Source organism: Lissotriton vulgaris, chromosome 5 (genome assembly GCF_964263255.1).
Source record: "Lissotriton vulgaris chromosome 5, aLisVul1.2, whole genome shotgun sequence".
NCBI lineage: Eukaryota > Metazoa > Chordata > Amphibia > Caudata > Salamandridae > Lissotriton > Lissotriton vulgaris.
This window is the reverse complement of record NC_141693.1, coordinates 1,308,199,426-1,308,216,145: the sequence shown is the minus strand read 5'-3', so window position 1 is coordinate 1,308,216,145 and position 16,720 is coordinate 1,308,199,426. Positions and strand designations below refer to the sequence as shown.

At 45.7% G+C, this 16,720-nt stretch overlaps 1 protein-coding gene across 2 annotated transcripts in view; it reads right to left on the bottom strand.

The window, feature by feature from the left end:
* The window catches only part of HMGA1 (high mobility group AT-hook 1), a 113,538-nt gene extending 97,266 nt beyond the window's left edge, over nt 1–16,272 (bottom strand). The window contains exons 1-3 of one of the 2 annotated variants that reach the window (XM_086923195.1): nt 15,942–16,272; nt 7,803–7,917; nt 1,920–2,003 (exon numbers count right to left, since the gene is read on the bottom strand). In XM_086923195.1, the coding sequence (XP_086779321.1) occupies nt 1,920–2,003; nt 7,803–7,904 (186 nt within the window). In that variant the 5' untranslated portion in view covers nt 7,905–7,917; nt 15,942–16,272. The remainder of the gene's footprint in view (nt 1–1,919; nt 2,004–7,802; nt 7,918–15,941) is intronic. The other variant, XM_086923196.1, reaches the window with a different exon arrangement.
* Between the last annotated feature and the right edge of the window lie 448 nt (nt 16,273–16,720).

Here is a 16,720-nt window from a genome sequence, read left to right as displayed (position 1 = left end):
TTTCCTACTGCGAGACCTATTGGCAACGCCAGTGCTTGTTACAATTGTGGTTATCACTATTCATGTTAATTGACTAAGGAGTCGAGTGATTGGTATCATTTTCACGTAGTAGGCATAGTGAGTGAGCGCATTATGATTCACTGCAGAGGGTCACATATTTCTTATATTCCTTGACACGTGTTTGTAAATAAACTCCACCGCAAGTTTAACCCCTTGGGCGCGGCCGCGATTCTGCGCCTGTGCGGCACATTCTGATCGCGGGTGCGGTCATTTTTTTAAAAACAAATTTTATTGATTTCAAATAGACATTATGCACACATATATCGAACATCCCCCATCAATGTTAAACAGTCCCCCTTCTAGCCTACTCCGTGATATCCTTCTAACGCTAATCAACATGTCTATGGTAGCATCTTCTGGCGATAATTTATCAACCTCTGCTACTTTAATTTAACTTGCTTCAAAATGCCCACAACTCACATTGTACCACCCTCCCCCTCCCACCACACCAGTGCATGTATCATCTGCTGTGCCTTTCCATCATGTGCCAGCTACCAATTACTACTGACAGTTTTACTTCATTTACCTGGTATTGCTCGGTCTATTGCGGGTGCGGTCATGACGGCCGGGAGCCGTCATCAGCACACGAGCACTGTGTGCCATGACGGCTCCCAGCCGTCATCAGCACACGAGCACTGTGTGCCATGACGGCTTCCGGCCGTCATCAGCATGGAAGGGGTTAAAAGGACTGTTTCCAGCTGTATTGTTTATGACTAGTTTGCTATCAGTTTGCTTGGAGGATAACTTTGTTTGCTTTAGGGATGTATAATGGGGCGCTCAGTTGCCAACATTGGCACATGGTGTAAATATGCTGGTTTCCACACTGGATCTCATCTCTGCACATAGCGTGAGATTTAGCTTTTTTTTTTGTGGTTGCCTTTACTCAGGCCGCCACTCAGCACAGGCAGCATTGATTGGCATAGCAGCTCGCTGGTGCTCTTCGCAGGCAGGCCCCTGTTAGCACACTCCTTAGAGTTTCTTGTTGCTCAAATGGCTGTCATTTTTGATATTTATATGTTTCATTGCTTGATTTTTGCTTGCGATAAAGTGTCACTCATAGTTGTTGAAATGTCTCTCATAATTACAATGAAATTATGAAAATTTCACACATAGCAGTTTGAAACCTTGGCAGCTATGTATCGGCTCCCTTCACACAATACACAATCACCCGGTGAGGAGACGCTATTACACGGTGGTAAAGAAATATCACACGGTGGTAGGGGAACCACTACAGAGTGGCTTTCTAGCTCTTTTTTCAAAGTTGTAATCAGTCAATGTCCATTGAGAGGTGAAAACACAATAGAGAATCGGCAACAGCCTCAGCAAGCTTTTTAATTTGGAGTAGATGGAGTTAATGGGGATGCAAAAAAATGTCTTAGGGCGGTACTTCTCGGCATAGGGACATGCCCCCTCCAATGCATCCTCCGCGCACAATGGATTTTATTTTAGTTTGCAGGCCTGCTGCAGTTTTCAAAGAAAATCATCTTTGAAGCATGAAATCTGCAATAAAAAGCTGAAAATCGGGCAACTGAATGCAGCACTGTAAGTGCAGATGTTCAGTGTAAATCTGGTTAAGTGCCAATCCTTCGTTAGAGGTATCACTGACTAGTCACCAGTATTTTAAATTGTGTCCATAAGCTCCACAATTGTGATAAATATGGTTGCCATGGATCTGCTCCTGTTACAATTCGAAGTTATTTTAACACTTGTAGATTTTCTTTTTACCTACCTTGTGTGAGTAATGAGGCCCAGGCCGAGGCCCAGTATTTGGTGACGTCCCACGGCCTGTGATGCCATCAATGTGGTTTTTCCTCCACTACTCTCATGAATTTGGGTAAACGTTGTCAATTAATTCTTACCCGGCTTTTTGATGTTGCTTTATTCTTGCTTCCCTTCGGCCTTCCTCGTGGTCTCTTCGGGGTGGGTGCTTCACTGGGCTCCTCCTATCCAGAAGGAAGAAAAGAGAAGTTAACAAACATGTAAACACCTTTTCGTTAATTTGGCTCTTCAGATACTCCTCTGGTGGCATTCTGAAACCCAGAATACACTGAAGTCAGAATACTTGTAAACTGCCAGGCCAAAGAAATCCTCTGCGGATCTTGAGCACACCCAATTATTGGAAGTAGTGTGGCTCACTGGTTAGAGGCGGCAGACCCGAGAGCAGAGGACGGCCCGGGACCAGGGTTCGATTCCCGGCGCGGCAGGTTTCTGGACCAGGGTCAGCGGACTCGATAATTCTCTCGCCTCGGTGCCCACTCTGATCAGCGATCACACTCGGCAACTCTGGGCATTAGCTTGCCTCATCTTCATTAACGGCCCCACCAGACCTCGGGGATGCCTGGTCTCACCCTGGAGATATCCATTAAGGGACCATCTCTCAGGGAAGCCAGGAAGGGTTTCGCAGCGGTCGAAGCGCCTTGGGACCCTCCGGGTAAGTAGTGCGCTATATAAATGCCTATACATACATTTACAAGTTTCTTCGATTAATGGCAACAATTACATTTAAAATTCTTCCTTTTCACAAAAAAATTATCAACCAATCTATCGTCCGTTCTCATCTATTCTGAATTGTTAAAAATAAATGCTGTACAATCTTAATGCGTTTTGGGACTTGCATCGTCCTTTCCCGAGAACCAAACCATTTTAAATCATCTAAATTAGAACATATAAATCTTGTATAGAAAGTTGTATTTTTATATAAAAGGTAAAAAATAATGGCAGTACTGGGTTAAACATCACTATACTCAGATTGCTTCATGAAAATTGAGAAGATGGATTAAAGATTATTGCCCACGCAGGCTTGGTTTCTTTTTGCAGAAGACATTTGTGCATTTGAATTTCTGGCTAGAGTATTGTGTCAATTGATTTTGCCTTCTTCAGCAAACGCGTCCCATGTTTTTGATATAATTTACTATATTTTGGTATAATCGGTATTGCATTGGTTTTGTCAAGATTAGAGCAACTTCAAATGTAATTGTTCTCTCGTGATCATGTGAATGTTTTGAGGCCCTTTGTAGAAAGAACATTAATGTGGATGAGAAACCCTAATGAGTTGCTCAATCTACTTGAATAGTCGCCCACTTGGGCTTAATTGTAATTAAGACTTCCGTTTTTACTGATTTTTACAGACAAATACAGACAGTAAACAATGTGTTTCCTGTCTGTATTTATTTTTAAAAGGGGAAAAATAATGAAAATGTTTGCTTCTTGTGTGTTAATCTCCATGATGTCTTTCATGATCTCCAGGCAACAGCTGGTCAGATAGACAGCGTGGAGAGTTAAGAAACAGGATGAGATTTCCTTAAATTCAGGCATATGTTAACAAATATTTGTAGTGTAACACTAATATGTACCTGTAAGTGTAGTGATTTGTTATACGTCGTTACTTAATTTGGTAAAACGTGACAGGCATCTACGTATGTCTGTGTGAATGTCTAAAAGTTCAATAAATGTGCAAACATACCACTTTACGGCTCCATTTATTCGCAAAACACAAAAAAAATTCGGATAAATACCAATGAGGTGGACACAAAATAAATATGGATAAATACAGACGGAAATGTAAAAAAAAAAAAAACATATAATCGGGGGCCCTAATTATAATAAAATATTTTTGCATTATATTGTGTGTGATCAAAACAGAAAGTTCAATATTATTTCAGGAGAATGTTCTCAGTGTCGACCAGTGCTCTGATTCATCGGGTGACAGTGGGGTACATTAGCTAGTAGTACAGTGTAGGGAGTCGCTTCAGGTGTTAAATGTAAGTTAGTATGTGGGCCACCTGGGGTTCTTTGAACAGACAACCTGCCTTCCATAATACTTGGGGTCTGAGGTCTCTCGCTATTAGTGTGAGAGCCACTGGGAGCATGTGTAATCTGGGCATACATAGGGGTTGGATCTTTTACCTGGGAAGGGTTTTCACCGCTATTTAATATTTGTCCTGCTGCCCTTGAGCATAACAGGTCATTCTGGTTTTTACTCCTATCAAAGGGTTTCTGTTGGTACATAGTCCTATTCTTAACAGTGTACTCAGCCCCATCACTTTTTGCTGTATTTTAGCAAAGACTTACCACCGGTTTTTCAAGATTCGATAACCTAACCTCAATGTCGGTTAGCCTTTGAATGAGTGGGTCCAAAAGAGCTATGACCGTGGTTTTCAATAAATCAACCTCAGTTGGTAATACCCCCCCAGGCAATTTCAACACGCGCTTGAGCAGGCGCCGGGTTATGCTCTATATCTTTAGGTTTATTCCTGCGCCCTAGGGGCTTGGGCAAAATAATTTTTTTTTATTCATCGTTTGTACCTTTCTTTTCTTAGAGGGCAGTGGAAGACTATTCACAAGATTAGTTTTAGCTTTAGCTTTTTGACCCCGTGTGATAACATTTAGCCTTGTCGATTTTTCGGAATTATCACGTATATCAGAAGCATCAATGATTTCAGAGTCTGTGGCAATTAAATGAAGTCCATTATTTTGTGATACGTTAACTTCCAGGTTCGGTTGGGGAACTGGAGCAGTAACGACAGAAATGATAGGAGCAGTTCGATTGTTGGTATTTTGAGTCTCCAAGGACGGTCTCCGCTCTGTGAGTTCGATTTCATAGATGAGTGCTGGCTCAGCCCTCAATAGAAAAGCATCTAGAGTCCCCACTACACCCTGCCATTTCCAGACTTAGGCCTACTCATGATACCCTCACTCAAAACAAAGCAAGGCTACAGGGAGGCGTATTAATATCACAGTACCTTAACGGTTCAGCGTTTGTTGGGTCCAAATCCGTTAGTAGATGTTCTGAGTGTCAGAGTCAAGCACCGTGACACTGAGTGAGTGTTTAAGTGTTGAGTCTCATTTATTTGGCTCGGACTGACAGTCTGGGAAGCCGCAATGACAGTCTGGCTGCCGAGTTCCCATAATCGACTCATACATCCAAAGTGTGCCTTACCCTCACCTGAGGCAGGAGCCCCTTGCGCCAGGCTAAGGCAATAGAACTCTTTACAACAAATGTGCTTTTCACGCATTCCATTACAACGAGGTTGTTACAACAACTGCGTTGTTTCAAAGCGAACCATTACATGGCAAGTCGTTTCAACGACTTGACGTAGGGGGTGCGCTGGACTTAGAAATAGTATTATTTACTATTCCTACTCCTGTTTGTGCAACAGTAGGGAAGGTGTTGGAATTGTAAATCCAACACCAGTGCGCCCCCTACAGCAAGTCGTTGAAAAGACTTGCAATGTAATGGTGTGCGTGGTAACAACGCGGTAGTTGTAACGATCACGTTGTAAAGTTACTGTAAACGCTGTTTCCCGGTTAAGGAGACACAAGGGCTTTACGGTAACAGAGGAATTGATATCATAGTTAGAGGTACAGGTCCTTTTACCTGCATGCTTGTGAGAAAGGTCATCTTGACATTTCGGTAAAGTCCACACAGTTCCACACAACTGGGATCCTTGTTTCACTCCTATTTTGTATTGTATGGGTTTCTGTTCCACATAGATGTGTGCTCAAAATGGGGGTTTCCCAATTAAGGCTCAGCCCCTGCACATATGGCCTTCTTCTGGTGGCGGTCACCAGTAGATTCTCTGGGTGCTTCTTCACGTGGCAGAGATCCTGGGTGTGTTCCATCTTTTTAACTCTAGATGCCCAATACACACCCATGTCCGGGAATGAAAGGCTGACGATTATACAGGCAATCCCATGACCTAGGTCTCTGCCTACTGAGCTTCCCCTCCCCCCCAGCACTGCCTCATTGGCTAACCCCTCTACGCCATTAAGCCTTAAGCAGGAAATTAGTGCTACACATGTGACACTGGGAGGACCAGGAGTGAGCCCTGCAGACCACTCCAACCCTTGTAACTCTACCAGGTCTCCTGGAAGTAGGTAAACTCAGGTGCCATCGAGCCATGGGGTACCCCTAGCCAACTCCTGTTGGAACGAGAGATACATTAGAATTGCCCCTGTGAATCTATTGTGTAGGATCTTTTATATGCCATAAAAGAGACTGGTAGGAACCAAGATACAGATGCTTGCAGTCTGCCGTCACTACTGGGTGCTTACAACAAGGTGGCATCTCTACCCTCTTTGGCACACTGAACTCAGCTATGTGATGTTCAACTTCCATTTAGTGTCTCGAACCACTGTTCAGTGCCCGCTAACTGATGCTGGCAGCCCAGAAGTTCTAGAGGAACTAGACCGGCTTCTTACTGACCTTTAACATGGGGTGCCTTTCCCAGTTCCAAAGCACTTTTGACTTTTCTACATTTTTGGGATGGACTTTGCTGTTGTATTTTGTAGCTTAGGTAGAATTTCCTGAGTTACCTTTGAGAGAACCCCCTCTACTGCTCAGAAAGCAGCTCATACGGCGAGACCGCAGAGAAGCATTGCCATACTCATTGAGTGGAACACAAGAACTACAACTGCAGTAACGCTACATGCCAAAGACAGTTGTTCAAGGATCAAAGTTGAGCCCTTCCAAAGGGCCACAGTCAATTCCCATAGACTTGCTGTGAGATCCTTGAATGGACGTCTAAGTTTTAAGTTCCTTACCAGTAAGGAAGCCTTGTGTAATAAAAAAAAATGTAAATATAAAAATATGAACATACATACATTGAAAGGTTCTGGGTCACTCCTCTTTATCAATTGTTGTGTTCAGCTGTTATTCACATTTACTTCCACCTATCACAGCATTCAGCATGGAGGGGCAGATCCGCCCATTCCAGCCATTGGTTCTCTTTCACTGTATGCAATGCTGTTTTATCTGATCATATGTGCACATCCGCCTAAAAATACGTGCACTTCGGTCGCCCAGGCTGATGGGTCAATACTTTACTTTGCAAAATACTGCTTTTCCATTCCTTACCCATTTTTTATTTTCTTGTATCTTTTGTGTTTAAAATATGTTTTCATGTTACCGTAATTCAATGACAATATTACCTTTTCTTTGTGTCACTAAGAAACATTCTCCTGTGAAGTGCGTGAAAAATAAAACGGGTTTGTACGCCTATACTAATTACACCTGCCTGCTAGGAAGCACCTACACTCTTTAATGCTTCATTGTTTTCCAGTTAATTTTTTTTATTTCAAACATGTCACCAACGTTTAGCTGCCGTTTAAAAAAAAAGATATATATATTTTGGTGGTGTATCCTCACACTATTGTTTTTAAGGTAAAGATCGCACCAATACTGGCTTTTGATTGTACAGAAAATCATAGTTAAGAAACATAACTGGTCATAAACCTTTATTGTGTGTCAGTACTGTTTCATACATTGGCGGCTCGCCGAGGGAGTCCTGCGGGGCGGTGGGGCGGGGGATTGTTGAGTCCGACATATGACGGACAGTAGTAAGGTAAGTAATTAAATAAATAAAACATTTTACCTTGCGCGCGCTTGGCGATGCAGCGCACACTAGGTAAATTGTTTTATTTATTTAATTACTTACCTTACTCCTGTCCGTCATATGTTGGACTCCACTACCCCCCACCCCTCCCCTACCCCGCCCCACCTCCCCGCAGCACTCCCTCGGCGACCCGCCACTGGTTTCATACAGTACCTGGCCCAAACCTGCACCATTTCCAGTAATACACATTGACTGCCTGGCCTTGTTAGCATTTGAGAGTCATGTACACCATATGTTAACTGGGCCAATTCAGATCACTTCCAAGTTCGGCGATCAACTGTGCATGCAAACACAGGCACTTACCCTCTCCCACTCACTCAGTGACTCTAGAGTGGTTGAACCTCCTACCTTGGGCTGCTTCCGAGGCCTTCCTCGCCCCCGTTTCTCCTCGGTCCCTTTCTCCTGCTTGCTTGATGGGGTCTGGCTTCCTTTTGCAGTTGACTCACTCATCTTCCTTCCACCGCTACAGAGAAGGTGACATCATTGATGAAAAACACAGCGCTTCACGAGGCACCCATGTCCCTTAAACCACCACCATGTACAAGCAAGACAGGAAGAAGAGAGTAAAGAGTCTGGAAACCACACAGTTCAAAGTGGCTTGAGGAGGGAAATACTTGACTCAAGAATGTCCTCCATTGGACCACTCATCATTCAACAGAACCTCCTTCATGCGTCCTACAAGATACAGATGAGCCTTGTAGTCTGCTGTCACAAGGCACCGAACATATATATGCAGCACACAGTCATCCAACGGTCCACATTAGACAGATCTCCTTGCATACAACCATCTAGTGTCTGAGATGCCGTGAATTCTTCTATGACCGAACTCCAAGCAACACCTTATCATCCACCAATGCATCTTATCCAGTGCTCTTCAGATATACTTATAACACGACCTTCACCAACTGAGCACGTTAGATAGAGCCCAAGTCATTGTCTGCAAAAGGCACCAACGCCATATGGTTTACAAAGCATTGCTGCCTTGACACGCATCCCTGTCCTCAAAACCTATATCGGAATCCATGAGAACAAGTAAGCTTAAACACACACCACTGCACTGATTGGCTATGACATCCCTCAACAGAACAGCCTTTTCGTGGTAAATAAATCACCAACTATGAGCCGCAGTGAAACATAACAAGCGGCAAAGTCCTTCAGCACATGCTTCCATACACATAATATTCTTTAAAGATCTTTGACATGATCAGACAGGTCTTACTGTTTGACCAATATAAATCTTTTCATTACATCAGCCGCGGCCCAAGCAGGTAAGAGCGGTGGGGCTGGGTGGGAGGGGATTTCAACAGACGACGAGGGAAAATGAATTATTGTTTGTCTGTCGAATCCCTCCCAACCAGGCCCCACCACTCTTACCTGCACGGGCTGCGACTGCATTGCATTACCTATATATTGATATTACAAAACACGGCAGGCCACCGTGGCTACAGCCAATGGCAATGCCAGGACCTCAAAGTGCACCCAGACCCTGAAAGTTAAAGACCGAAGAAATGGGAGTAGTGAGCTATACAAATACTGACAAGTTAATAAGAAAGTGAGAAACTACAGCACACCCCATTGCCCCGCTGATCAGCACGGCTAGGGGGCAATTTGCATGTACAGGGATTATCCAGAGATACTTCAGGACTAGCTAGAATGTTCACTATTGTCATCTGTGCGCAACCTGTAAGTCACAACTTCAGATCCTGAAGTGCTTTCAGCTTCCTTTTTAAGGTCTTTCTTGATAGTGCGGCTGCCGTTCAAACAATAATATGAGAATCACCAGGAAAGGGGCTTTGGCTCAACTCACAGGTTAGGAGTAACGAGTACATGTCTTGATTGGGGAGAGGCTGTAGCCTTACAGCTAGAGCGGTCAGCCTCGAAGCTGTGGAACCGGGTTCGAGTCTCAGCAATGACACTGAACATCCTGTGATTGTGGGCAAATCACTTAATCTCCCAGTGCTTATCAAAAATGATTGTGTTCTCATGTAACGAAACTGGTGCTCATGTAAAGCGCTCTGATACCCGATGTCTCAGGTCTAGTTCCGCTATATAAAACTCTAAAACAAAAGGTGTGTGCTTACACAAAGAAAGTCCTTGCCCTCCATACAGCTGTAATCATTATGTTTATTTACCCAGCCGTCTGAGCTTGAATTTTCAGGGGCATACATGACATTGAAAAGCTATTACAGTGTCTTAGATAACTAAATAATTAGTTGTGCTATTCTCTGGCACCAGCATAGATGGGATGGGGGAAATCATTAACCTACATGGATTTTTAGGTGTCTCGCTTGATAGTGTACATATCAATCGACAGTTTAATCCACACCAATGTTACTGTACAGATCTTTGCTTCCACAGAAATACACATACCATGCTATCTACTTGTGATGCTTTGCATTACCCAAACAACATTCCTGTAAAGCCAGATCTATTGGCAATGCCAATGCTTGTTAACTTTCTGAAGTTGGTAACTGAGGAACAGTAACACTTGTTATTTATAGTGCTATCAAAAGACAGCAGATAGCCATATAGAAATAGCAAGTTATGTTTTATTATCTGTAGTTTCCTCCCCTTATGACTGTGTTAGCCATTGGGCAGGTGTTTTCCTCAGGCAAGTATTACTGGTTGTATTTGGTATCTATTGAAATAATATTGCCCAAATAAGACAGCAGGTCCAATATACTGGTACTACTGTGGACTATAACATTTTTTTCAGTTTATTCCCAAAGGGAACTCCTCTTTTACAGCAGCTTTCCCCAGTTCAGTCATAAATTGCTGCCACTGACACCTGAAGTTCAAAGGTTTTAATCCCGGCAAGGCCAAGACTATCTCTCATCCTTCCAACGAGGATAAAAAGAGTGCCAATTATTTATAAAGGTTCAGTAATAGAATATCTTCAATCTCAGACATTAACAAAGTTGGTATTTGGGACGCAAAAGACGTGGCGCTTGATTCATTTGCAAAATAAGAGAGCATATCAATATGTGGTAGCGGTGGGTGAGCCACTGAAAGTGCAAGCCAAGCTCGATCCTGTATTTGCACTGCAATAGGTTGCGCATTTATGCAAGTTTAAATTATTGGCATTGCAAATGACAATGCCTTTTATTTATGTTTTAAAAACAAAAATAAAAGGCATTGTCAATTACAATGCCAATAGGTCAAACTCGCATTATTAAAGTTTGAGCTATTGGTGTAGCATTCTTTAGCAATGCCAATAGCTCAAACTTTAATAATGCAAGACCTATTGCATTGTAAATGCTTGTTTCTTTTCCTTTTCCCTTACTCAACAGTTTTATTTTTTACTAATTTTATTTTATTCTCCCCCCCTCCAGTCAGCTGCTCTCCTTCTCTGCGGCCACCTGGACTGACTCGCCCACCTCCCAAGGCTACTTAATGGAGGCTGCAGCGCAACTCCATTGAGCCGCTCTTTACCTCCCCTGCTGGAGGTCACCCCTCTCCCTCTGCTGCAGCGGTAAAAAGGAACTGCTACCAGTCCTCCTACTTTGCTGTATGGAGGTGTGAGCCCCCTGCCGACCTCCTGCTGCCTTCATCCCACACTGACCAAGGTGTTTTTTCTACGCTGTGCCCTGATTTTTTCTTTTTCTTTTCCGTTTTTCTTTCCCTTTCTCACCAGTTTTACTTTTCACTAATTTCATTTTTTTCTTCCCCTCTCCGGACGGCTGTTCTCCTTCTCTGCGTCCAACCGGCTCGTTCCAGTTCCTTGTATCCACTTGCCATCCCGTCATCCGCACTGATGAGCCGACCTCTCAGGGCTACTTAACGGAGGCCGCAGCATGGCTGCAAAAAGGCAAGCCTGTCTGTGCCCGTCCGCACCTGGACTGCATCCAGCATCAGGACCCCTGGACCTATAGCCTTCCTCCGATACTCCTCCAACGAGATCCGCAACCTCGGACACAAACTCCCCAACACCAACTGCTGCATCATCTCACCATGCTCCAATAGAGTACCCTTCACCTGCTGCCACAGCTGCTTCTCCTGCGACGTGAGTATCCCCACGACCACCACTGAGCAGACACCCAGCCACATTCTTCACCTTCATTGCACTCTACACAACATCAGATCACTTGGCAAGCACACCAGGGAAATCTGGGACACCATAACCACGCTCACCGCCTCAGCACCTGAACTCGCCATGGCAACTACTCCCGGATACAAGATGATCCACCGCGAATGCGCTGACAAACTCGGCGTAGGCATAGCCATCATCCACAAGGACTCCCTCAACTGCACCGCCTTCGACGACCACATGATACCCATCATGGAACACATCAACTTCCAGATCAAACCCGACGCAAAGACAACCAACAGAGGAATTCTCACCTACAGACCTCCGGGCCCCCGCCCCAGCTTCTGCAACTCCATCCCGGACTTCTCAGCCCCCCGGCCATCGACTCAGATCACTACAACTTCCTGGGCGACCTGAAGTTCCACCTAGAAGATCCTGACAACTCCACCACACTCCTCAAAAACATGAGCATCTTCTGGCCTATCTTAGCTGGTCACCACCCCCACGCACAGAGCCGGTCACACCCTGGAGCCCATCTCCACTTTCGACAGAGCTAAATTCTCCCACACCACCAAATTGACCTGGATGGACAACATCATCATCCACTTCATAAGCGACCATCCACAAGATCCTCCAATGAGACTCCCTACCCACCTTTGCCGCAAGTGGGGCAAGGCCACAGCACCCCTCCAGACCACCACCCTAAAAGTAACAAGACCTGCCCCTTCGGACTCCCTCGAACACAACATCCAGAACTTCTTCAGCTGGATCTCCTCAGCCACCGACACCATCGCCCCCCTGAAGACCAGCATCAACAAAATTCCCTAAACAGGCCAGCTGGTTCATCCGGAGCTACTGACCCTGAAGCGACACTGAAAGAAATTAGAGAGACAGCAGCTTTCCAAACAGACCTCCACCAACCTCTACTAATACAGATCCACCCTCCACAACTACCAAGACCATCTCAGTGAGACCAAAAAAGAAGCCTTCAATACCCGCATCGAGGCAAGCACCAACCGCACCAAGGAACTGTTCAGCATTGGCACAGGATTCTCCAACCCTTCCGCCACCGAGAACACGATCCGTCCCTCCCAAACCCTCTGAAACAACCTGGCAGACTACTTTTACTACAAAATCATCGACATCTATTTCAACGTTGACGCCCAACCCACCGGCCTTAACCACTTCGGCACCCTTGCCTGCCCCTCCTACCACTCCAGGACCACCAACTGGAATCAGATCTTCACAGAATACATGATCTAAATCATGAACTCCATACACTCCAGATCGCCCACTGACCCCTATGCCCACAACACATCTACAAACTAAGAAGAGAAGTCATTGCACACCCCCTCACCAAACTCCTCAACACTTCCATCTCCACAGAAATCGTACCAAACGTCTGGAAGCATGCAGAGGTCAAGCCCCTCCTGAAGAAAACATCTACCACCCTAACGAACTTCAGAACTACTGCCCAATCTCGCTCCTCCTCTTCCCCGCCAACGTCTTGGAAAAAAACATCAACTGCGAGCTCACGGACTTCTGAAGCTCTCACTCATGCCTACAAAACTCTTCATAAGTCCGGATCCGCCAACATCAACAACCGCCTAACATTCCACCGACTGACTAGGAATCTTCCACCCTCGCTTTGGCCCTCATCCCCTGCATTCGCCGCAGCAGATGTGGAGGACGCTCCTACTCCTACCTCGCCGACAGGTCCTGGAACAACCTCTAACTTTGCACCGCCCCTTCTCTGAGGGCTTCAGGAAGCAGCTCCAGACCGGGCTCTTCGAATGAGGCTTGCACAGCCCACCAGCGCCGGGAGACCCCCGGGGTGACAAGACCTTCTGATCGATCAGAGGCATATCTAAGGCTTGAGCAGTTGCCTGCCCTTTGCAGGGTGATGCAGGGTTTGTCTTGAGTCTTTACGCTAGTGAGGGGTTGCCCAGGGTCACTGTCCATTCTTTACTCTCGGTGAGGGCAGGGGGCTTGTTTGGAGTCCATCCTCAGTTCGCCTATAGACTATAGTACATCTCAATCTCTGTCCTCCCTTAGTTTAGGCAGGGGTTTCCAAAAATCCTACGGTTTGCTCAATAGGCAATAGTCCAAGGCCCCAAACTCTTTTGTTACCTAGGTGAACGATTGCTTTCTTATCAGTTCAGGTAGGAGATGTGCAGCTGTCTGCTCAGGAAAAAATGTCCAGTGAAGACAATTATCAAAAGCGGGCTCCTTGAAATTTCGGCACTAAACATTTTTCCAGACTTTGAGAAAACATTTAAAGATGAGCGGGATAGGGGCCCTGGGCCCAGGCAAAATGTCTCGTACGCCAGCATCATCTTGTGCAATTTTGCGTTAGGTATTTAACGATCAATTCCCGAAATCATGCCATTAGGCCACATGGCGTAACTGCGGGAGAAAATGTTAGTGTAGGAGTACTGAAACAATGTAAAGACCAGAGCTAGGGTGGCTGTTCTCTGCACTTGTGTTTTCACGATATTATTTAGCACTGTGCAATTACACAAAAGCAAATTATTCAAAATGTGTATACATCTCCTCAAACTGACCATGGAATGCTATTACACTGCTCAGCGTGTACAATGACCTAGATAAAGGCAGCGATGCCAACCGTAGTTACACAAGCGATATAACATAAAGGGCTGGCACGTGTTCTGAACCCCATGAATATCCGTGAAGGTTCTGGAAAGAAGGGGCTGAATGTGGCATAACAGTGCAGTTAGAGTAGAGACGGAATAAGGTGAAGCCTGGGGCGGATTTCTGCACGTTCGCTTCCTCCCAGCTGCCGCCGTCTCTCCCGGCCCCTCCCCCACGCGCATCTGGAGGACCCGACTTCATCCGGTACCATCAAAGGGACCGCGAGAGTAACCCGCGGGGTCAGCCGGAACAACATGCTCGACGCCAGAGAGGCACAGCAAGGCACATTTAAGCAAATGGCATATGACACATATGTATAAAGGAGAACATACGTATGGTATGGCGCCGGCGGACAGACATATAGCGGAGAGACACAGGAGATGTGTACAGATAAGAGATATCGAGTGCCCACACATACCAGAGAGCTACATTTAGACGACGGAGAGAGAGAGAAAAGAGGGCATGCAAATTGCATATGTAGAGGACACTATTCACGAAAGACGCACTTACAGGATAGACACGGAGTACAAACACACATCCGTCAGGAGAGACAAACATCTGGAAGAGGTATATACACACTGGCTTAATACAGAGTGCCACAAGCATAACACATAGGTAGAAAGTCATAAATGCAAGTGTGAGCATGCAAATATATGTACACCAACTCACATATGCACAGAATGCAGAGATGCATATAGATCAGACAAAGAGGCTGTAAAAGATGTGGCAGGTAAGCATGCAGGCTGCATGGATATAATGAACACATGCACGAGTACGTGTAAAATGATGCTTACAGAGGCGATCTATACATACAAACATATATGTACATATAGCCGATGGGTTACCAAGTTAACTGTGGTACAACAGCCCCTGCCCCCAAAGACAGACTGACAATCGGCCAATCCCAAAAGCAGCCTGCGCCCGTACTCCGATCCACGATTTCCCAGACCCACCACAGGTGGCTGATGTCTCAGGTACCCGGCTGCCACCCTCCCTCCTCGGCCAATTAACCACCCAAGCAGCCTCGAGTGGCGCCCACCCATGTACATCACTCCGTGAAAAACAAGGTGTCCCTCCTCCCTCCAACGCAGACCACTTGGCTACTCCGTGGGATTTTTAGTGCTTCATGCACACACATGCAACAAGGACAACTGATAGTGCACATGCATACACATAGCACAGTATAACGCGCGCCAGGCGCTCCGATGCCAAGTCAACGGCAGATTGTGCGCTACACAAATGCCAATGCAAAAATACATAAGAGCAGAGCGCGAGGGCACCAGCTTTTCATGCAAGGTGTCGGGTGGAGGCGGAGTTTTCACTGTACTTATCATTTGCACAGATATATCACTCACTGTAATGCGTTTATAGCGTTTTCTATGTAAAGTGCCCATCCGCGATATAGGAAGCTGTCCCTATAGGCTTCGACTAGTAAATGTTTTTAAGATTGTATATTGATGTTTTTGTTTCGTTTTCTGTCTTCTCCTGCGTAAAGCGCTCAAAAGTCACCCTTTGCTCAACGTAGCGCTGCGCTGAAGAGGCACAATACATACATATGGTATGCCATGCAGCCCTCGGCAAAGCATTAAGGCAGCGGCACTCGGGTTAACAGCCTTAAACATCACCTGAATTCATACATGCATGCAGCTGAGAAACAGAGAAGCGGATTTAAATACATAATAACATACATAAAGAAATTTATTACTTACAAAAAGGAAAACAACAAAAGGGAAAGGTACAGAAATAAACACATAATAAATAGGTGACAACCCGTGGCATTGAAGGAGAATGAAGCCGGCCATACTCACAGCGCCGCGAGCGCCTTGCTCCCGCCTGCTCCACTTATGACAATCCCACCTTCTGCTGCTGCTGGCAGAGACCGCTCAGAAACAAGTACAGAGAGAAACACAGGCACCAGCCCGGAGGACCCTCTATTTTATAGAAATGATGATAATAAAAAAAAACCTCCTTTCTACCAAAAGGAAGGAAGCGGGGTCAAAACCATTAGGGGTGGGGGAGAGAGGGAGGTGGGGGGAAAGGACCCGGACTTCCCTGGAAGGCTGCCAAAGCTCTAAAAATAGCCAAATCACACAGACTGCTAGTGAAATAAGGACACAGAGAGCAGCAGGGAGGGCTTCCAGAGGGGGCGGGCCTGGGAGGGTGAGGTCACCGAGGAGGCGGGGCATCCAGGGCGCCGGGGCACATTTAAAAGGACAGAAGAGGTTTCACACAGTCGCTTCCGCTATTGAAATGAATGCCTGCTTCTGCAGACGCGGGAGGCGACTGTGTGGTCAGTTTACACATCTATCGTCTGTCTATCAGCGAAGCACGCTTGTTTGCCGTGTTTATGTCTCTGTGGGCAGCAAGGCGTCCCACTCGCTGTCCCAGTGTGGCGTATATGTTTGGGCTAATTAATGATTATCTGGTACCGAGCCTCGGTTCCACGAGAGTGCACTCTGAGAAAGGTACACTCCACTCAGTGCAGCTGAAACAATAGGGATTAATGTGACCGCGACGGCGTTATGAGGGGGACAAAAGGTTACCAAATGATTCCGTTCAACCAATGACACTGTGCACCTGCCCTGCT